The 22,026-nt window shown below is 47.9% G+C and overlaps 1 protein-coding gene and 1 pseudogene across 7 annotated transcripts in view; both read right to left on the bottom strand.

The window, feature by feature from the left end:
• The window catches only part of pygl (phosphorylase, glycogen, liver), a 260,396-nt gene extending 241,736 nt beyond the window's left edge, over positions 1-18,660 (bottom strand). For 5 of the 7 annotated variants that reach the window (XR_011593114.1, XM_070879224.1, XM_070879226.1 and 2 more), the window contains exons 1-4: positions 18,364-18,660; positions 14,733-14,834; positions 12,945-13,023; positions 3,417-3,520 (exon numbers count right to left, since the gene is read on the bottom strand). Coding sequence is in view for 6 of the 7 variants with exons in the window: in XM_070879224.1 (XP_070735325.1) it covers positions 3,417-3,520; positions 12,945-13,023; positions 14,733-14,834; positions 18,364-18,612 (534 nt within the window). In the remaining variant the exon portion in view is untranslated. Of the gene's footprint in view, positions 1-3,416; positions 3,521-7,713; positions 7,778-12,944; positions 13,024-14,732; positions 14,835-18,363 lie in introns of those variants that run through there. The other 2 variants (XM_070879225.1, XM_070879229.1) reach the window with 2 other exon arrangements.
• Positions 13,060-14,636, bottom strand: LOC139261935 (proteasomal ATPase-associated factor 1 pseudogene; annotated as a pseudogene).
• Positions 18,661-22,026: the final 3,366 nt, after the last annotated feature.

Genomic DNA, 22,026 nt, shown 5'->3' with positions numbered 1-22,026 from the left:
CCGACTCTCTGCTTCCTGTCTGCCAACCAGTTCTCTATCCATGTCAGTATATTACCCCCAATACCATGTACTTAGATTTTGCACAACAAAAGCCTTTTGAAAGTCCAAATACACCACATTCACTCGTTCTCCCTTGTCCACTCTACTAGTTACATTCTCAAAAAATTCCAGATTTGTCAAGCATGATTTCCCCTTCATAAATCCATGCTGACTTGGACCGATCCTGTCACTGCTTTCCAAATGCGCTACTATTTCATCCTTAATAATTGATTCCAACATTTTCCCCATTACTGATGTCAGGCTAACCGATCTATAATTACCCACTTTCTCTCTCCCTCCCTTTTAAAAAGTGGTGTTACATTAGCAACCCTCCAGTCCATAGGAACTGATCCAGAGTTGATAGACTGTTGGAAAATGATCACCAATGCATCCGCTATTTCTGGGCCACTTCCTTAAGTACTCTGGGATGCAGACTATCAGGCCCTGGGGATTTATCGGCCTTCAATCCCATCGATTTCCCTAACACAATTTCCCGCCTAATAAGGATATCCTTCAGTTCCTCCTTCTCACTAGACCCTCGGTCCCCTAGCACTTCTGGAAGGTTATTTGTGTCTTCCTTCGTGAATTCAGAATCCAAGTATTTATTCAATTGGCCTGCCATTTCTTTGTGCCCCATTATAAATTCACCTGAATCTGACTGCAAGGGACCTACGTTTGTCTTCACTAATCTTTTTCCTTTCACATAGCTATAGAAGCTTTTGCAGTCAGTTTTTATGTTCCCGGCAAGCTTCTTCTCGTACTCTATATTCTCCCTCTTAATTAAACCCTTTGTCCTCCTCTGCTGAATTCTAAATTTCTTCCAGTCCTCAGGTTTGCTGCTTTTTCTGGCCAATTTATATGCCTCTTCCTTGGATTTAACACTATCCTTAATTTCCCTTGTTAGCCATGGTTGAGCCACCTTCCCCGTTTTATTGTTACTCCAGACAGGGATGTACAATTACTGAAGTTCAGCCATGTGATCTTTAAATGTTTGCCATTGCCTATCCACCGTCAACCCTTTAAGTATCATTTGCCAGTCTATTCTAGCCAATTCACGCCTCAAACCATCGAAGTTACCTTTCCTTAAGTTCAGGACCCTAATCTCTGAATTAACTGTGTGACTCTCCACCTTAATAAAGAATTCTACCATGTTATGGTCACTCTTCCCCAAGGGGCCTCGCACAACAAGATTGCTAATTAGTCCTTTCTCATTACACATCACCCAGTCTAGAATATTTATTTGTATTTAAATTTTAAAAAAACGTCTTTGTATTTTTCACGATCCCATCTAATTCTGTATTATTTCTAACTCCAACTGTTTCTCCCAGTCCTCCGTGCACCTTGTTTCTACTTTTTAATATGTCTTGGTGGTCAACACCCCGCCGAATTAGTTTAAACCCTCCTCCACAGCTTAGTTAACCTGCCTGCAAGGATATTGGTCCTAGCTCTGTTCACGTGCAACCCGTCCAACTTGAACAGATCCCTCCTACCGCAGAACTGATCCCAATATCCAGGAATCTGATGCCCTCCCTCCCGCACCATGTCTCTAGCCACACAGTAACCTGCCATATCTTCTTATTTCTACTCTCACTAGTGCGTGGTACTGAGAGTAATCCAGAGCTAACTACCTTTGAGGTCCCACTTTTTAACTTCCTCCCTAGCTCCTTAAACTCTGACTGCAGGACTTCAACCTTCTTCCTCCCTATGTTTTGGTTCAGACATGGATCATAACTGCTGGCTGTTCTCCTTCCCTCCTCCCCCACATAATGTTTTGCACCCTTTCAGTGATATCCCTTACCCTGGCACCATGAAGGCAACATACCATACAGATCTCACCGACGACAGGAGAACTGCCCGTCTATCTCCGAGTATCGAATCCCCAATTACAATTGCATTGCAACCAATTACAATCTGCACTTTGCTGTACCCCCCCTGGGCAATCCTTTGCCTCATGGTGCCTGACTCGGGATTGCACTCCTTTGAGGGGTCATCATCCTCACTAGAATTCAATGCTGAATATCGATTTCAGAGTGCCACATTACTGGAGGATTTCTGCACTACCTGCCTCATCCTATCTGTCTGGGTGGCCAGCCACTTGCTATTCTGAACTCTATCTGGCTATCCAGGAAACACTAGGCCACCCATATGCTCTGCAGTGAATCCAGCTGCCTCTCAAGCTCAGAAACCATCAGCGTGAATTCAGCAGGTGGAGGCAGTTCCTGCAAACAAGGGCTTCCTCAGCACATAAAGTGTCCTGAAGATCCCCCAATGCACAGAAATTTCAGGCTACAGGTTGTAGTTGTCCCTCCAGGCTAATTAGAAACTTAAAATTTACCCCTTAGATACAAGATATAAGTGCAAGTTGTTCTAGAAACAAAAGGCATCAAGGGGTATGGGGAAAAAGCGGGAATATGGTGTTGAGATAGAGGATCAGCCATGATCATATTGAATGGCAGTGCAAACTCGAAGGACCGAATGGCCTACAACTGCTCCTATTTTATGTTTCTATGTTGTTGAAATACTGACCCTAATAATCAACGGTAACAAAACAAAACTTTTTTTAGCTCTGTTAACAAATCATGGGAAGATTTTCTTAATGATAAACATGTTTTGTCAAGTGCTTTCAATTTTTTGCAATGAAACCTGTCAGTCACATAATTAAGAACTAGGCATGGATGTGTTAGCAATGGTCATTAGTGGTGCATTTGCACTAAGGTTTAATGTTGGTGCAAAGTCAGTTGAGCTTTGCACCAATGCTAAACTCAAGGAGTCTAAATTGGGTGTCAAGGCCAAAATGGCTCAAGAACGAAGCAGAGTGAGACTACCTTCTCCAGTGAGTTTCACTCCTTTATGGTCCATCATCAGGTAGGGTCCTGACTCTGGATTCAGGTTGCATTCACACTAAAACTGCAGTGTCAGTACAAAATAAAAGTGCTTCACAACAATGCTATAGTTGTAATGTAAGTAACCCTAAGAAATTCAGAACCAGAACTCACTTACAATTAACATACTGTGCAGAACGGGTTTCACAATTGGGTTCTAAAATTCCATAAATTTGCTATTATTACATGATGCAATACAGTGTACATAAACGTATTGGGACAGGTTCTTTCACGTACAGAGAATCAATGGTGTATTGCTTGCGATTTTCCATCTATTGATATAAATGGATGGAAAATCCCAGGCTGCACATCCATAATGTTTAGCATGTGGAGCTCTGCTGATGGCAGGTGGAGTTGAAAATTTCCACCCTGTGATTACAAAAAAGTTAACGACTTCTACTAATGTAATAATGAAATATTAGCAGTTAGGAGAAAAAACTAAATTGGAGCAAAAACAGAGAAAACTGAAGAAAATTAATTAATTGTAAAACATGCCTGCCACCCATCTTTGATCTTCTGATTGAAAATCCCATATTCATATCTTATGCCATACCCATATGCAGCCAGGCCCAGTGTTGCCATGGAATCAAGGAAACAAGCTGTTGGAAAAGTACAAGCAAAACAATTTTTTAAAAATACAAATAAAATAAACAATTCATAAGTATAAGCTTGCAAATGGTAATGACTAGATCAGTAAAAAAATACACAGGTGAAAGACCCCCACTAAATTATACTCATTACAATAAAATATTTTGGGGCCAAAATTGAGCCCCACCCCAAATAGGGTGCACCTACTGTTTGTGAAAGTTTTTCTCCACACCAGTCCATGGGCCCCAAGTTTCCACATGATTTGCTCCTGATTTTTAGGAGCAACTGGTGTAGAACGGAGTATCTTAGAAATCGGAATTCTCGTCATTTAGTTTGCTCCAGTTCTAGTCAGTTAGAACAGTTTCACTTTGGAACAGAATTTTTTTTTCAAAAGGGGGCGTGCCCGGCCACTTACGCCTGTTTTCAAAGTTTCGTCAGTGAAAACTTACTCCAAGCTAACTTAGAATGGAGTAAGTGAAGATTTTTGTACGCTCGAAAAAACCTTGTCTACACTTTAGAAAATCAGGCGTAGGTTACAAATCAGGCGTAGGGAATGGTGGGGGGAGGGTGTTTAAAGGGAAGTTTACAAACATTAAACACTTCAGTTTTACAAATAAAGAGCCATCATCAATAATAAATGATAAATACATCAATAAATCAACCAATAAATCAATCAAAAAAAATTAATAAGAAATAATTTTTTTTTTTAAATCATTAAATAAAACATTTTCTACTTACCGACTTCAGCACCGGGAGCCCTCCAACAGCGTGCTGGGATGCCCCCCTCAGTGTGTCTCTGTCAGTGTCTCTATCTCTCTGTCTGTGTGTGTGTCTCTCATTCTCTGTCTGTCAGTGTCTGTGTTTCTGACAGCGAGCGGAGGGGGAGGAGGGGGGTAGAGGGAGAGAGGGAGGGAAGAGGGAGGGATGGGGGAGAAGAGGGAGGGATGGGGGAGAAGAGGGAGGGATGGGGGAGAAGAGGGAGGGATGGGGGAGAAGGGGAGGGATGGGGGAGAAGGGGGAGGGATGGGGGAGAAGGGGGAGGGATGGGGGAGAAGGGGGAGGGATGGGGGAGAAGGGGGAGGGATGGGGGAGAAGGGGGAGGGATGGGGAGAAGGGGGAGGGATGGGGGAGAAGGGGAGCGATGGGGGAGAAGGGGGAGCGATGGGGGAGAAGGGAGAGGGATGGGGGACAAGGGGGAGGGATGGGGGAGAAGGGGGAGGGATGGGGGAGAAGGGGGAGGGATGGGGGAGAAGGGGAGAGGGGGGAGGGGGAGAAGGGGGAGGGGGTGAAGAGGGGATGGGGGAGAAGGGGGGAGGGGGGAGAATGGGATAAAGGGGAGAAGGGGGATAAAGGAGATGGGGGGGAAAGGAGATGGGGGGAGAAGGAGATTGGGGGGGAAGGAGATTGGGGGGGAAGGAGATTGGGGGGGGAAGGAGATTGGGGGGGGAAGGAGATTGGGGGGGAAGGAGATTGGGGCGGAAGGAGATTTGGGGGGGGAAAGGAGATTTGGGGGGGAAGGAGATTGGGGGGAAGGAGATTGGGGGGGAAGGAGATTGGGGGGGAAGGAGATTGGGGGGGAAGGAGATTGGGGGGGAAGGAGATTGGGGGGGAAGGAGATTGGGGGGGGAGGAAATTGGGGGGGGAAGGAGATTGGGGGGGAAGGAGATTGGGGGGGGAGGAGATTGGGAGGGGGGAAGGAGATTGGGGGGGGGAAGGAGATTGGGGGGGGGGAAGGAGATTGGGGGGGGAAGGAGATTGGGGGGGGGAAGGAGATTGGGGGGGAAGGAGATTGGGGGGGGGAGGGAAGGAGATTGGGGGGGGAGGGAAGGAGATTGGGGGGGGGGAGGGAAGGAGATTGCGGGGGGGAGGGAAGGAGATTGGGGGGGAAAAGGAGATTTGATGGGGGGGAAAGGAGATTGGGGGGAAGGAGATTGGGGGGGGCGAAGGAGATTGGGGGGGGGAAGGAGATTGGGGGGGGAAGGAGATTGGGGGGGGGAAGGAGATTGGGGGGGGGAAGGAGATTGGGGGGGGAAAGGAGATTGGGGGGAGGGGGGGGGGAAGGAGATTGGGGGGGTGGGGGGGGAAGGAGAAGGGGGAGGGAGCGCTGAATGGGCCGGGCCCGAGACTTCGGGCAGGGCCCGTTCCCAGCACCAGATTTACAGGTAGGTGGCGTTGCGGCTTAACCGGTCAGGGGGGTGGTGGGAGGTCGGTTCAGGTCGGGGGGGAGGGAGGGAGGGAGAGGGAGGTCAGGTCGGGGGGAGGGAGGTCAGGTCGGGTCCGGTCCGGGGGCGGGGGGGGTGGGGAGCGGGTGTCGGGTCCGGTCCAGGAGCGGGGGGGGGGAGCGGGGGTCCGGTCCAGGGGCGGGGCGGGGGGGGATATCGGGTCCGGTCCGGAGGCGGGAAGCAGGAGTCGGGTCGGGTCGGCAGGAAGCAGGAGCTGGCCGTGGGTCGAGCCTAATTCACGCAGCCCCAGTGAGGCCATTCGGCCAGGGCTAGGGGCTGCGTGCTTCGGGCCCCTCCCACACAGTTTCGGGCGCCTGGAGCTACTTGACTTGCGCGCCCACCGTAGCGCGCATGTGCAGAGGTCCCGGCACTGTTTTCAGCGCAGGGACCTGGCTCCGCCCCCTACAGCTCCTGCTGCGCTGAGCCGTGGTCCAGAGGACCTGCAGGGAGGTGGAGAATCTGGAGGTTTTTTTTAGGCGCACTTTGTGGCACGAAAAACGGGCGTCCAGGTCGGGACTGCGCCGTTCTAGGCACGGCTCGAAACTTGGGCCCATGGGGCGGAGATACCGGAAAAATTCAGTACTTTGAAATTTTTGGGGGCTCGGGGCAGAAGTTGTGGCAGCTGCGGGGCGTAAGTACCCTTTTAGCAGGTCCGCTGCCCTGACCAATCATCAGTGCTGTGCTGATGGCGTCAGCGCATTGTACTGACGTGTCATAACATCTCTCCCCTTCAATTAAAGGGGAGGGCTGCTGCAAACTCTGCAACCACTTCAGTGGAAAACACTCGGCCACCAGGGAGAGTTTCGGCCGGGCCCGCAGCCTGGCACCCAAGAGGTTAGCGACAGGCTGCCTGTTGGCGGCCCAGCCGAACCCTTGGGCATAATGGTCGGCCCAATCTGACAGTCGGCCGACAAAAAAAAAATAACATGGCATCGCCGGCTGCGCCACCTCCCCTTTAAGAGCGGCCGCGCCGCCAAGCCACAGAGAGTGTACCAACAGCAAAAGCTGTCAGTGGCACTGACCAGCAGCGGTGCTCTTGGTGGCAATTCCGGGAAAGGGGCAATTTACTGCGGGGCAATTTCGGGAATGGGTCCCCGCCGGTCAGTAAGGGGTCGGCGCGTGCACTCCCCTACAACGCTCCAAACCTGAGGAAGGGCAATTTTTTAAATGGCGGCCCCTCCGCGGAGACTCGACGGCCATTCCACACCGACCAGTGGCCACCACTATCAGGTAGCCAGGAGCCTTAAAGAAAGGGGCAATTTCGGCCCCTTTCTGTCATGTTTCTATGTAACTTATTAATAGATGGTATCAACTCTACTGATGAGAATACACATTTCAATAAGTGGATAGCGCTCTCAGATTACAAACCAACCATGCAGATTTCCACAATCCATGCTAATGGGATATTTTACAGAATCAGTCAAATGATACATAAAAGGAAATAAGTCAGTTTTACAAAAAATCCCCAACATCAGGAACATTCTTTCTGCATCTAACCTGTCCAATACCGTCATAATTGTATATACTTCTATGAGATCCCCTCTCATTCTTCTAAATTACAGTGAATATAAGCCTAGTTGATCCAGTCTTTCTTCATATGTCAATCCTGCCACCCCGGGAATCAGTTTGGTGAACCTTCGCTGCACTCCCTCAATAGCAAGAATGTCCTTCCTCAGATTAGGAGACCAAAACTGCACACAATACTCAAGGTCCTGTACAACTGCAGCAAAACCTCCCTGCTCCTATACTCAAATCCTCTCACTATGAAGGCCAACATGCCATTTGCTTTCTTTACTGCTGCTGTACCTGCATGCCTACTTTCAATGACTGATGTACCATAACACCCAGGTCTCGTTGCACCGCCCCTTTTACTAATATGTCACGATTCAGATAATATTCTGCCTTCCTGTTTTTGGCATCAAAGTGGATAACCTCACACTTATCCACATTATACTGCATCTGCCATGTATTTGCCCACTCACCTAACCTGTCCAAATCACCCTGCAGCCTCTTAGCATCTTCCTCACAGCTCACACTGCCAGCCAGCTTAGTGTCATCTGCAAACATGGAGATCTTACATTCAATTCCTTCATCTAAATCATTTATATTATAAATAGCTGGGGTCCCAGCACTTGAACACTGCAGTACCCCACTAGTCACTGCCTGCCATTCTGAAAAGGACCCGTTTATTCCCACCCCTTGCTTTCTGTCTGCCAACCAGTTCTCTACTCACGTCAATACATTACCCCCAATACCATGTGCTTTAAATTTGCACACTAATATCTTGTGTGGGACCTTGTCAAAAACCTTTTGAAAGTCCAAATACACCACATCCACTCTACTAGTTACACCTCAAAAAATTCTAGAAGATTTGTTAAACATGATTTCCCTTTCATAAATCCATGCTGACTTGGACCAATCCTGTCACTGCTTTCCAAATGCGCTGCTATTACATCTTTAATAATTGATTCCAACATTTTCCCCACTACCGATGTCAGGCTAACCGGTCTATAATTGCCTGTTTTCTCTCTCCCTCCTTTTTTAAAAAGTGGGGTTACATTAGCTACCCTCCAATCCATAGGAACAGATCCAGAGTCCATGGAATGTTGGAAAATGACCACCAGTGCATCTACTATTTCTAGAGCCACTTCCTTAAGTACTCTGGGATGCAGACTATCAGGCCCTGGGGATTTATCGGCCTTCAATCCCATCAATTTCCGTAACACCATTTCCTGACTAATAAGGATTTCCCTCAGTTCCTCCTTCTCGCTAGACCCTCAGTCCCCTAGTATTTTCAGGAAGTTATTCGTGTCTTCCTTAGTGAAGACAGAACCAAAGTATTTGTTCAATTGGTCTGCCATTTCCTTGTTCCCCATTATGAATTCACCTGATTCTGACTGCAAGGGACCTAGATTAGTCTTCAGTAATCGTTTTCTCTTTACATATCTATAGAAGCTTTTGCAGTCAGTTTTTATGTTCCCTGCAAGCTTACTCTCATACTCTATTCATACTCTATTTTCCCTCTCCTAATTAAACCTCTAGTCCTCCTCTGCTGAATTCTAAATTTATCCCAGTCCTCAGGTTTGCTGCTTTTTCTGGCCAATTTAAATGCCTCTTCCTTGAATTTAACACTGTCCCTAATTTCCCTTGTTAGCTACGGTTGAGCCACCTTCCCCGTTTTATTTTTACGCCAGACAGGGATGTACAATTGTTGTAGTTTATCCTTGTGATCTTTAAATGTCTGCCATTGCCTATCTACCGTCAACCCTTTAAGTATCATTCACCTGTCTATCCTAGCCAATTCACATCTCATACCATCGAAGTTACCTTTTTTTAAGTTCAGCATCCTAGTCTCTGAATTAACTGTGTCACTCTCCCTTTTAATGAAGAATTCTACCATATTATGGTCACTCTTCCCCAAGGGGCCTTGCACGACAAGATTGCTAATTAATTCTCTCTCATTATACAAGACCCAGTCTAGGATGGCCTGCTCTCTAGTTGGTTCCTCGACATATTGGTCTAGAAAACCATCCTTTATACACTCCAGGAAATCCTCCTCCACAGTATTGCTACCAGTTTGGTTAGCCCAATCTATGGGCCCAAGTTTCCACTTGATTTGCGCCTGATTTTTAGGAGCAACTGGTGGAGAACGGACTATCTTAGAAATCGCAATTCTCCACATTTTTTTTCTGCAGTTCTAGTCAGGTAGAACAGTTCTACTTTGGAACAGAATTTTTTCTTCAAAAGGGGGCGTGTCCGGCCACTGACGCCTGATTTCAAAGTTTCCACAGTGAAAACGTACTCCAAACTAACTTAGAATGGAGCAAGTGAAGATTTTTGTAGAACTGAAAAAACCTGTTCTACACATTAAAAAATCAGGCGCAGGTTACAAATTAGGCGTCCAGAACGAGGTGGGGGGGGGAGTGGGGGGGAAGGGAAGTCATTAAATTCTACAATAAATCCTTATTTATACTTATACAAATATTATACAAATAAATTCAACCTGAATAAATATTTATAAGCAAAGAAAAGATTAAATAAACCATCTTCCTACCTGTGTGAAAGTGCTTCAGGCAGGCCTTTGGGGACCGAAGGCTGAACGGGCTGGCCCGAGACTTCAGGCAGGGCCCGTCCCCAGCACCAGATTTACAGGTAGGTGGCGTTGGGTCGGGTCTGGGAGGTTCGGTTCGGGTCGGGGGGAGGGAGGGAGAGAGAGGGGGGGAGGGAGAGAGAGAGAGTGGGGGGGAGGGGGGGAGGGAGGGAGGGAGGGGGAGGGGGGAGGGAGGGAGGGAGGGAGAGGGAGGGAGGGAGGGGGAGGTCAGGTCAGGTCGGATCCAGTCCGGGGGCGGGGGAGGGGGGGCGGGAGTCGGGTCGCGTCGGGTCGGCAGAGCGGGAGTCGGGTTGGGTCCAGTGGTGGTGGTGGGGGGTGGGGGGGTCGGGTCGGGGGGCGGGAGCAGGAGCGCGGGTCGGGTCCAGTCGGGGGGGGGGGGCGGGGGGTGGGAGTTGGGTCCAGTCGGGGGGGGGGGGGGGGGGGAGTGTGAGTGGGAATCGGGTCGGGTCCGGGAGGGGGCGGGTGTCGGGTCTGGTCGGGGGGAGGAGCAGGAGCTGGCCGTGGGAGGAGCCTTATTCACGCAGCCCCAGTGAGGCCATTCAGCCAGGGCTAGGGGCTGCGTGTTTCGGGCCCCTCCCACACAGTTTCGGGCGCCTGGAGCTACTGCACTTGCGTGCCCACTGTAGCGCGCATGTGCAGAGGTCCCGGCACTGTTTTCAGCGCAGGGACCTGGCTCCGCCCCCTACAGCTCCTGCTGCGCTGCGCCGAGGGCCAGAGAACCTGCAGGGAGGTGGAGAAAACGGAGGATTTTTTTAGGCGCACTTTCTGGCGTGAAAAACGGGCGTCCAGGTCGGGACTGCGCCGTTCTAGGCGCGTGTGGAAACTTGGGCCCTATAAGTAGATTAAAGTCACCCATAATGACTGCTGTACCTTTATTGCACGCATCCCTAATTTCCTGTTTGATGCCATCCCCAACCTCACTACTACTGTTTGGTGGTCTGTACCCAACGTTTTCTGCCCTTTGGTGTTTCGCAGCTCTACCCATACAGGGCCCAAGTTTCCACAAGAAAAAAAACGGGCGCCCCTCCGAGCTGGGCGCCCGTTTTTCGCGCCTGAAACGGCGCCTAAAAAAATCCTCGGTATTCTCCACCTACCTGTAGGTCCTCTGGCCCTCGGCGCAGCCAGCACGAGCTGTGATGGGGCGGAGCCAGGTCCCTGCGCTAAAAACAGTGCCGGGACCTCTGCACATGCGCGCTACAGTCGGCACGCAAGTGCAGTAGCTCCAGGCGGCGAACTGTGTGGGAGGGGCCCAAAGCACGCAGCCCCTAGCCCTGGCTGAATGGCCTCACTGGGGCTGCGTGAATAAGGTTCCTCCCACGGCCAGCTCCTGCTCCCCGCCCCCGACAAGACCCGACACCCGCTCTCCCCCGCCGACCAGACCCGACCCGACACCCGCTCCCCCCGCCCCCGCCGACCAGACCCGACCACCACCACCCCGCCGACCAGACCCGGCCCGACACCCGCTTCCCCCCCCCCCGACCTGAGACCCGAGACCCACTCCCCCTCCCCCCCACCGCCCCGACCCGAGACCCGCTCCCCCCCCCGCCCCGACCCAACACCCGATCCGATCCGACACCCGCTTCCGCCCCCCCCCCCCGACTGACCCGACCCGACCTCCTGTTCCCCGACCCGACCCCCCCACCCCACCCCACCGGACCCGACTCCCGACTCCCGGACTGGATCCGATCCGACCTGACCTCTCCCTTCCCCGCCTCCCCCCTTCTCCGCCCCCCCCTCCCCCGCTCTCTCTCTCCCTCCCTCCCTCCCTCCCCTCTCTCTCCCTCCCCATCTCTCTCTCCCTCCCTCCCTCTTCCTCCCTCCCTCCCCCTCCCTCTCTCTCCCTCCCCCCCTCTCTCTCCCTCCCCTCTCTCTCTCCCTCCCCTCCCCCCTCTCTCTCCCTCCCCTCCTCTCTCTCCCTCCCTCTCCTCTCCCCCTCTCTCTCCCTCCTCTCCCTCTCTCTCTCTCTCTCTCTCTCCCCCTCCCGCTCAGCGACACGAACAGCTTTCTCCCCCCCCTCCCGCTCAGCGGCACGAACGGCTGCAGAATTCTCCCTGGCTGAAGCACTTTCACACAGGTAGGAAGATGGTTTATTTAATCTTTTCTTGGCTTATAAATGTTTATTAAGGTTGGATTTATTTGTATAATATTTGTAGAAGTATAAATAAGGATTTATTGTCGAATTTAATGAGTTCCCTTCCCCCCCCTCCTCCCCACCTCGTTCTGGGCGCCTAAATTGTAACCTGCGCCTGATTTTTTAATGTGTAGAACAGGTTTTTTCAGTTCTACAAAAATTTTCACTGGCTCCATTCTACTTTAGTTTGGAGTACATTTTCACTGTGGAAACTTTCAAATCAGGCGTCAGTGGCCGGACACGCCCCCTTTTGAAGAAAAATTCTGTTCTAAACTAGAACTGTTCTACCTGACTAGAACTGCAGAAAAAAAAAATGTGGAGAATTGCGATTTCAAAAATAGTCCATTCTCCACCAGTTGCTCCTAAAAATCAGGCGCGAATCATGTGGAAACTTGGGCCCACAGATTCCACATCATCCAAGCTAATGTCCTTCCTTACTATTGCGTTCATCTCCTCTTTAACCAGTAACGCTACCCCACCTGCCTTTCCTTTCTGTTTATCCTTCCTGTATATTGAATACCCCTGGATGTTGAGTTCCCAGCCTTGGTTACCCTGGAGCCTTGTCTCCGTAATCCCAATTACATCATATCCGTTAACAGCTATCTGCATCGTTAATTCGTCCACCTTATTACGAATGCTCCTCGCATTGAGACTTAGAGCCTTCAGGCTTGTTTTTTTAACACTCTTTGTCTTTTTAGAATGATGTTGTAATGTGGCCCATGAAATGACAAGACTGTGAGAGAACAAATTTGATGATATTAAAACAAATATCTTGTAAAAATATTTTGAGAGCTAAGAATAGTATTTTCAATAAAAGTACTTCCTCTAGAGAAGCCTTTTTATTGAAGGCCTACAACTCATATTTGACATGTAAAGAAATTATTGGAGTTTCAAACTCTTTCTTTGTTGGAGATAGTGTGGAAGATGGGAAGTTTATGATAGTGGATGGAAAGATGGAAGAATACAATTACCTGCAAGCCTTCCTAAACCTCCATTGCCAAGACCAGCATCATCTTCAATTTCCTCCAGTTCCTCAATATCTAAGCCCAGCTAAAGTAAAATAAATAGGAGAATGCATAAATTACTCTTCTCGTGAACAATGTTACAAGGTGTACAGAAATTCAGCAGTTGGTACTTCCACACCGTGCCGTCTCTGGAGCATGTGTAGGCAAACTTCTCCCACAAATTACCTTGTAAATTGGGTCACAGTCGCCCCTGTAAATTCAATGATGTAATCCTGATCCTGTTGAATAATCTAACAACTTCCATCACCATGGCTAGCCATAAAGCCTTCTCTACAGGGCAACAAGGAAAGCACTGGAGCACTTGGTCGATGGATAATCTGTAGAGGAGCTTTTGTGTTTCAAACATCCAATTGATAAATGTTACCATCCTGTGTTCCTGCAAGTATGTACGTACTTGAAAGGAATGTACAACAGTTGAAAGCATCGGATCCCTCAAACATAAATATTGGTTGCTTGCTGAGCAATCCAATGCTTTGCAGTTTTCTGTCTTTATATGCTAAAAGTAACAATTTCCCCTAGTTCATTTGTGGTTGCTCAGGAGAACCCAAATTCACTGTGTTTTCAGCAACATCAATTGAACAGCCATTAATGGGAGTCCCACAATCTGCTGGAACTGCAAGGCAAGTGGACTTGCCGCTGTCCCATGGGAAATGGAAATCTGGAACTCTCTCCCGCCAAATAGCTGTTGATAATTTCAAAACTGAGATTGATAGATTTTTGTTAGGTAAGAATAGTAAGAGATAAGGAACCAAGCCGGGTAAATGGAGTTAAGATATAGATCAGCCATAATCTAATTGAATGGCAGAACAGGCACGAGGCGATAAATGGCATACCCCTGTATCTATGTCATCCTTGCCCTCAGAAACTCTCTATCCCAGCAGCTATTCCCTATTACATCTCTTCCTGCCTTAAAAGCCTACACAAAACTCTTCCCTTCAATCTTGGTTTTGTCTCAGGCTCTCTTTTTTCCCCCTTCCTCCCTCCTGCTCTACTCTTTTCCAACTATTATGCAAAGCACTTGGAGATGTTGGAGAGGCAGATGGGTTTAGGGAGGGAATTCCAGATTATGAGTCCTAGGCAATTAAAGACAGTTACCAATGCCAGAGTGAAGGGAGGGGCAGGAGAGATGTACTAAAGGTCAGAGTCAAAGGAATGAAGAGTTTGGGAGGAGAATTGTGAGCTGGAGGATGTTACAGAGATAGGGAGAGGCGACGCTATGAAAGAATTTTAACACGAGGATGAGAATTTTTAATTTGAGTAAATGAAGTAATTGTGGCTTTCTGACTTCGGAAAACAATTAACTGAAATTTGTAATGATGCAGAACTCAAAGTAGGAAACACAAATCTGCGACATTATGTATTAGTTGAGTTACAAGCACTTGTTTTCTTTCAATATGGATTTAAAGTATAGAAATCTTACTTTAATTCAGCCTCGTTCATACATACATCTATGATAGCTCCAAAATACTCTGTTGCAAAGCACTTAAGTAAAATATTATATCAAAACAAGTGAATTGCCCTTATCCTTCTCTTAAACAAGTGTTAAATAATGCTGAAATGTTCATATCCTTTTCTGCTATTAAAGCTGCAAGCAAATATACTTTGAGAATTCTTTATCATTTCATAATATTCTAACATGACTACAACAACTTGTTTCTAGAAAAAGTGAGATGAGGATAAATTGAATACAGAATTATATGTTAAATTCTTTGAAAAAAGCAGTTTTTCACTAACCTGGTACATTGCTTCGTCACAAGAACTTTCTAGACCCAGATTAATCATAGTATTTTGCAGGGTGCGGCCCATATAGAACTCCAAAGACAGATAGTAAATCCGCTAAAAAAAAATCAGTCTCAGTCATTCGCCATGAGCAAATGCAAATTGCACAAAGACACTAATTAACTACATTTGCCATAGCCTTCATGTTATATTTGCAAGCCATTTCATAGAATCATACAGCACAAAAGGAGGCCAATTGGCCTTGTGCCTGTACCAACTCTTTGAAAGAGCTATCTAATTAGTCCCACTCCCCTGCTCTTTTCTCATAGCCCTACAAATGTCTCCTTTTCAAGTATATATCCAATTACTAGTTTTGAAAGTTACTATTGAATCTGCTTCTACCAACCTTTCAGGTAGTGCATTTCAGATCGTAACAACTTGCTGTGTAAAAAAATTCTCATTTCCTCTCTGGATTTTCTGCCAATTATCTTAAATCTGTGTCCTCTGGTTACCAACCCACCTGCCAGTGGAAACTATTTCTCCCTATCTACTCTATCAAAATCCCTCACAATTTTGAACATCTCTATTAAACCTCCCCTGAACCTTCTTTGCTCTAAGGAGACCAATCCCATGAAGTCCCTTATCCTTGGTACCTTTCTTGTAAATCTCCTCTGCCTCCTCTCCAAGGCTTTGACATCCTTCCTAAAGCATGGTGCCCAGAATTGGACACAATATTCTAGCTCAGTGGTGGGCAAAATACAGCCCGCAGGCCATATCCGGCCCGCCAGGTCATTCTATCCAGCCCGCTGGATGGGACAGAAATAGAACACGAGCCGGAGCTCAAGCTGCACATTCGTCTATCCACTGTCAGAGACAGTCCCGAACTGCAGTCAAGGACTAAACATTGTAATATCTCATTCAAATTAATAATTCGCAAAAGCGATTCTCCCTGGCCCGATCTTAAAAGGATCCGTTCTGTGATTCTGGACCCCAATGTTGGACACCCGTACCCAGAATGCACTGCATACATGAATATTCCCTATCGCTGAAGAAATACCACGAACGAAGACTCCGCAAGATCCTACAAATCCCCTGAGAGGTCAGACGCACCAACGTTAGTGTCCTCGACCAGGCCAACATCTCCAGCATTGATCAGCTCCACTGGGCAGGTCACATCATTCGCATGCCAGACACGAGGTTTCCAAAGCAAGCGTTCTACTAGGAACTCTTTCATGACAAACAAGCCAGTTACAAGGACACCCTCAAAGTCTCCCTGATAAAGTGTAACATCCCCACCGACGCCTAAGAGTCCCTGGCCAAAGACCGCCCTAAGTGGAGGAAGTGCATCCGGGAGGGCGCTGAACACCTCGAGTCTCATCGCCAAGAGCATGCAGAAATCAAGCGCTGGCAGCGGAAAGAGCATGCGGCAAACCAGTCCCACCCACTCCTTCCCTCAACGACTATCTGTCCCACCTGCCAACGGGACTGTGGTTCTCGTATTGGACTGTTTAGCCACATAAGGACTCAATTTTAGAGTGGAAGCAAGTCTTCTGCAATTCCGATGACTGCCTATGATGATGATAATGATCCAATTTAGAGTGGAGCCATGGCTGCTCATCTCCACAAATCTTTACCGAAGTGACCGGCATTACATCTTTCCTCTCCCGGTATCCAGAGTATGACGGCAGGAGAGTATTCATCTGGCACCAATTGGTACAGCATAAGTAATCTTTGCAGAGGGGCATAAGGTGAGGAATTGATGCTGACATAGGCTCTAAAGAGCACAGTACTGATTTAGAGACCAAAAAATACAATAACATATTCAACTTTTATCTTTGATTCTTTTCTAAGCAGTATCGAATACATATTTTGTATGTAAGATAGCATCTGATAACTATCTAAATTTATGTTTATGCAATGTTTATGTTTATGCAATGTTCCCTCTAATTTGTTTTCACGCGCAATCCCTTTAAATTTGTTGCACGGCTGGCCACTATGCAGTCACGCATGTGCAGTATCTCTTCCAGCAGCAGGAGCTGGGGAGCGGCCTGCGCGGGACCAAGTGATTGTTGCGTGACCGTGCAGCCATGTGCCTTAGGGGCAACATTGGTGGGCAGCCCTCGACAGCTCACCAAAACTTAAATGGCCCTCCAGCCCAATAATTGCCCCGTCCTGCTCAAGCTGAAGCCTAACTAGTGATTTATAAAGGTTCCCATAACTTCCTTGCTTTTGTATTCTATGCCTCTATTTATAAAGCGCTGGATCCTGTATGTTTTTTTTAAACAACCTTATCAGCTTGTCCTGCCACCTTCAAAGATGTTGATATGTGAACCCAGGTCTCTCTGTTCCTGCACCCCCTTTACAGATATGACGTCCGAAATCTGGAAACCTCGGGACCGAAGCCGTTCTGGATTCTGGGTAGTTCAGGATTTTGCAATGTCTTTGCCTGGGCCGAGGTAGGTTGGGGGGACGGGCGGTCGGGCCGAGGCTGGGGGGTGGGGAGTTCGGTCGGGCCGCTGAAGGTCGGGGGGGGGGGGGGTCAGTCGGGCCGAGGCCGGAGGAGATCGGTCGAGCCGAGGCCAGGGAGGTGGTCGGTTGGGCCGCCGGAGGTCAGGCAGCCAAGGCGGAGGGGGACGGGACGAGGCGGGGTGGGGGGGGGGTTTGAGTCCAGATTTCGGAACATTTTCCAGTTTCCAGACGACCCCGCCACGGATCGGCCCGGTGTCCATATTCCGGAACATTCCGGAACTCCAAATTTTGGACGTTGCACGTGTCATTTAATTTATATTGGCTCTCTTCATTTTGCCTTCCAAAATGTACTGCTTCACACTTCGCTGTGTTAAATTTCACCAGTCTGTCTATGTCCTCCTGAATTCTGCTACTATCATAGAATCATAGTGGTTACAGCACAAGAGGCCATTTGGCCCATAATTATTGTTAGGTGCATAGGCTCCCATCCTCATTTTTCTTAAATAACTGTTGTAGTTCTGCAAGCTGGGGCCTTACTCATAGCAGTAGTACTTGGTTAGCTTTCCATATAGCATGGGGTCTTGCTCACAAGTTATAGCACTGACTAAGGAGAACCCCCTATTTACCTTATGTTTCTGTTCGTAGTGGTTCTGTATCTGTAAGGAGGAGGATTCACCCACCCCCTCCCTCCTCCCTCGGAAGTTTGCTGCTGATGGATGCAGAGAGCCCCTTAGATTTACCTTGAGGTTATGTTAATAGTAATAGTATATGGAGCACCCCCACCCATTTCTATTTTGGAGGCACTAGTCATAGTAATAGTAGTGGGTACAGACAGTCCTACATTGGGTCCTGCTTATAACAGTGGTGCTGGATGGAGTGATCATTACCACTCTTTTAACTTGGGATCCCATTTATAATAATACTGTTGCACTACAGTAGGCCTACCTCAGTTAACAAATGGGGCGGGGGGGGAGGGAGTGCAGGCAGAAAGAGGGCATACTGTGGACAACATGCCCTGTTCACACAATTGGGTGTGAAAGGTCCCCATTCATCTTGAGGTCCGCCTTTTGTACTGCTGGGTGAAGGGCAACGTATACCCACCCTCCTTTCTGTTGGGCTCCTGTTTGCAGTACTATTTGAATGATCTCCCGTTTACTTTGAGATCTATTGGCAATACCTTGGGGTTCTTCTCGTAATAGTACTGTTGGGTGCGTATCCAGCGTCCCACCAGATGGTCGCGGACGATGTGCGCCAGCGCTAAGTAATAATCTTTCATGGTGGCCACATTGCGGTCCTTCACCAGAGTGAAGTGCAGGTGCCGATTAAATCCTAACTTTAAACCCGTCACATTCTCCAAAGTGCCCAATCCGCGGAGTGTGATTTGCTTCTTCCTCTCACTTTGTGAGGCTGGGGCGGGCTGTGCCATGTTCCTGTTGGAGATGCCGAGAGAAACAAGTTACAGAACACGACCCTCTCGAGCTTTGTCCGTTTGCTTTAAACTGCCGGCACCAGACCGCCTTCCGTGGCCCCGCCTCCTCCCGCTGTACCCAATCACTGCAGCGCTCGGCCCACCCCCTCCGCCCTTACCGCACGACGATTGGTTACCAGAATAGAACATGCTGGAAGCACTCGACAGCGACTTGTGGAGGCAGAGTGCGGTTGAATGGTTCAGGAAATTTTAATTTGATATGTCAAGCTTCCCTATAATGTTTATTAGTTAATTTGTGGGTTATAGTGCCCTTACAAAAGGAGGCACTTGATTTAAAGTTGTACCAAAATAGTTGAACGATTCAGGGCGATGAGCTTTCATCAGAACTGATTGGTTAGTTGGTCGACCGTGACTTAAGATTAAATAATAGTCATGTCAGTCAGAAAATCTCAACAACTGCGATGCAATGGGGAGAAGGAGGCAGCTGGAGAGTGAAAATGGGAACTTGCTGAGGGATGATAAATATGACAGGACTGGGTTGTCGCAAGTAAGGCTGCCGGCATTTGTCTGCCTGGCCAGGTTTCAAGCAGTCATCATCTTCATAGGCAATCTCTTGGAATCGAGGAAGGCTTGCTTCCACTCTTAAAATGAGTCCTTGGGTGGCTGAACAGTTCAATACGAGAGCCACAGTCCCTGTCACAGGTGGGACAGATAGTCGTTGAGGGAGTAAAGAAAGATTATCTACCTCGTGGAGTATTCATTCTTCAAAAGCACATGCTCCATACACCACCTGATGGATCTGGATCTACAGTTAGGAAACCATATAACCATCCTCATGAGGTCCAATGACTTTGGGTGTGATTGGCCTGTGTGGTGCTATACTCCTGTGCAGTATAAAAAAAAGGTCAGTGTGCATTAGAATGGAGGATTGGGGCTTTCTCAAGGCTGATGTGATTGCCATTTGAGTATCCTCCATGAGCATCAGAAATGCTTCAGAGATGCCTGGATGATCTGGAGGTATGGACATGCCAATGGTGAGTTCTACTGAACCCTGAAAAGTCAATGTGCGATTCTCCAGAAGAAACAAGCATAAGAAACAGGATGTGAGGATTGAGCTGCTGTCAAAACCGAATGAAAGTTACAGAAAGTAGATTTGTCTGGGCATAACTTTTCAGAGGAATATAGAGTGAACATGGAATATCAACAACATCACCACCAAAGTATCAACCAGGCTAGGATAATTGTTAGTCATGTGGAAAAACATACAGAATTAGCCCCAAACTTTTATCAAACTATATAAAGACTACAATTGCTGAATCCTGGAATATGGCCATCTAACATGGTGCATAGCTAGCCAGCCACTGATTAGGAGGTTAAAACTGGATCAACTTGAGGTCGGCTGCACAACTGGTTTAAATGAAGGAAATGGAGCTGCACAGACTGTGACTAACTGGCTGATCTGTCTAGGAGTGAATGTGGTCGGCTAGAACCTCTGAACAGCTTTGCTTTCTGAAGGGAACATAAACAATGAAAACATCATGAACCAGCAGATTAGGCCTTGAACTTTGAAAGGATTGTCTCAACCTGTTTATCTTGTATCATCATTAGTGAAAGTTATAATGAGCAATATGAACAGTTTATCAGATACAGTAATATTGATGCACAGTTGGGTGGAATAGCTCATTTTGTTATTGGTAGCTCTCCCATGGCATTGCTCATAGGTAGTCTGGAGCCTGGTTACTGAACCCCACAGCTCCTCACTGAGCGGCACCTCCCAGTCCTTGAGTTTGGTGCTCACTTCCTGCTCTGTAAATGTAGACAACTACTTATCATTGGTAGATCTCCCATAGCTTTGTTCAGGATAGATTGGAGGGTGAGCAGTGGTTATAAATGTTTTCTGGGCCCCATTCTGAAGTCCCAGGCAGATATTTAATAATAATCAGCTACCCAAAGTGCTCATCAGTACTGAGAGCTCAGGGTTAAGACTTGAATGTAGGGCGGAGGGGAATTGAAGAAATTCTTCACACAAGTGGGATATATGAAATGCCTGTAGTTGTCCTTGTTGCAATCCAGTGATGTTTGTGTAATTTCTTCTTCTACCACAGGTACACGGTTGGTGTCGGAATGAGTGAGAGGAAATGAGCAGTTTTATCACACTACCCAGAGACTAAAGATGTGTGTAACAAAACCACAAAGACAAGAGAGCACATCCCGACCTAAATCAAATTAATGCCAGCAACGAAACTGAAATACTCCTCACGCATTCCCTCTGTGTCCCATCCATCTCAGCACCAATTCTACATCTTTTAATTTGTTTTTTTATTTGACGGCCAATAACAGATCCATCCACATGCACAGCCAATGACTGTGTTAAACCAACTTGCTTCGTTCTGCCATATTTCTTTCCCATCCCACCAGGTCTGTCATCGATACCAGATCAGCCTTGACTTATTCTGACATCTATTTGTATTGTTAATTTGAAAGATTTCCTACGCCCCTCTCCCTCCTCTATTGTTCTCCCCTGGGCTGGACTTTCACATCCATCCCTCATGTCCCCACATCAGCATTAATCACCAACCCTGTTCCAACTCCAGCCTCAGCTCGGCACTGCTCGAGGTTAACTGTACTGACACTGGATAGGATCCAGTTCATACAGTCATCTCCAACCGATGTCGGCCAGTGGGACTGAATTTGAAAGTCTCAAAGCAAGACGCTCTGATTGTTGCCTCGATAGTGTAGAGTGGGACGGGCTGGTTAAGGCAACTCAGTACCAACTTGTACTGAGACCTCCCAGCTGGTTCTGAGATGTCCATGCCTACTGGTGCCAGAATCAAACTGGTTCCCCCAAGTGCCACCAACTAATGTTGGTGTGTCCTTCACCAGAGGCATCCATTATCCCCTCTAGTGATACCAACCCAGCCCCGGGACATTGGTCTCCAGTTGGTTCCAGCTCATTTGGGGACACCATCCTCTGGGATCTCGACCCCACCTCAGGGCCACTTATGCTACAGATGTTTTCCACTTTGGTGAGGGCAATCGCAGATCGCTGTTCGCTATTTATAGATCTGTGTCTCCCAACACTGTGGAACCACCTTCAGCCACTCCCTACAAAACTCAAGGGAGGTACTTGAGCTTCTGAAGCCAAGTTGGGAGCCTGAATTGACCATGACTTCCATGTGTTGAGGCTTTTTCAGGTATTCAACACAAGGGTGACTTCGAGTCTGAAACTATGAGTTCCGGAAGTCCCTTCACATAGGTGGGTTGAATCTTTACTTGGGGTCTTGCAAAGGACTCAAGCATCAACCTTTGTTGAATTCCTCCTACCAATTTCCAGGGCAGTTTGGGTGAACTTGATAAGCATTCTCCAGTCTATTTGTGCTGAGGGCTTCTTTGGCAAATTCAGGCATTCCC

Source organism: Pristiophorus japonicus, chromosome 4 (assembly GCF_044704955.1).
Source record: "Pristiophorus japonicus isolate sPriJap1 chromosome 4, sPriJap1.hap1, whole genome shotgun sequence".
NCBI classification, from domain to species: Eukaryota; Metazoa; Chordata; class Chondrichthyes; family Pristiophoridae; genus Pristiophorus; species Pristiophorus japonicus.
Note: the sequence above shows the minus strand (reverse complement) of the source record. Positions and strands in the feature narration are given on the sequence as shown.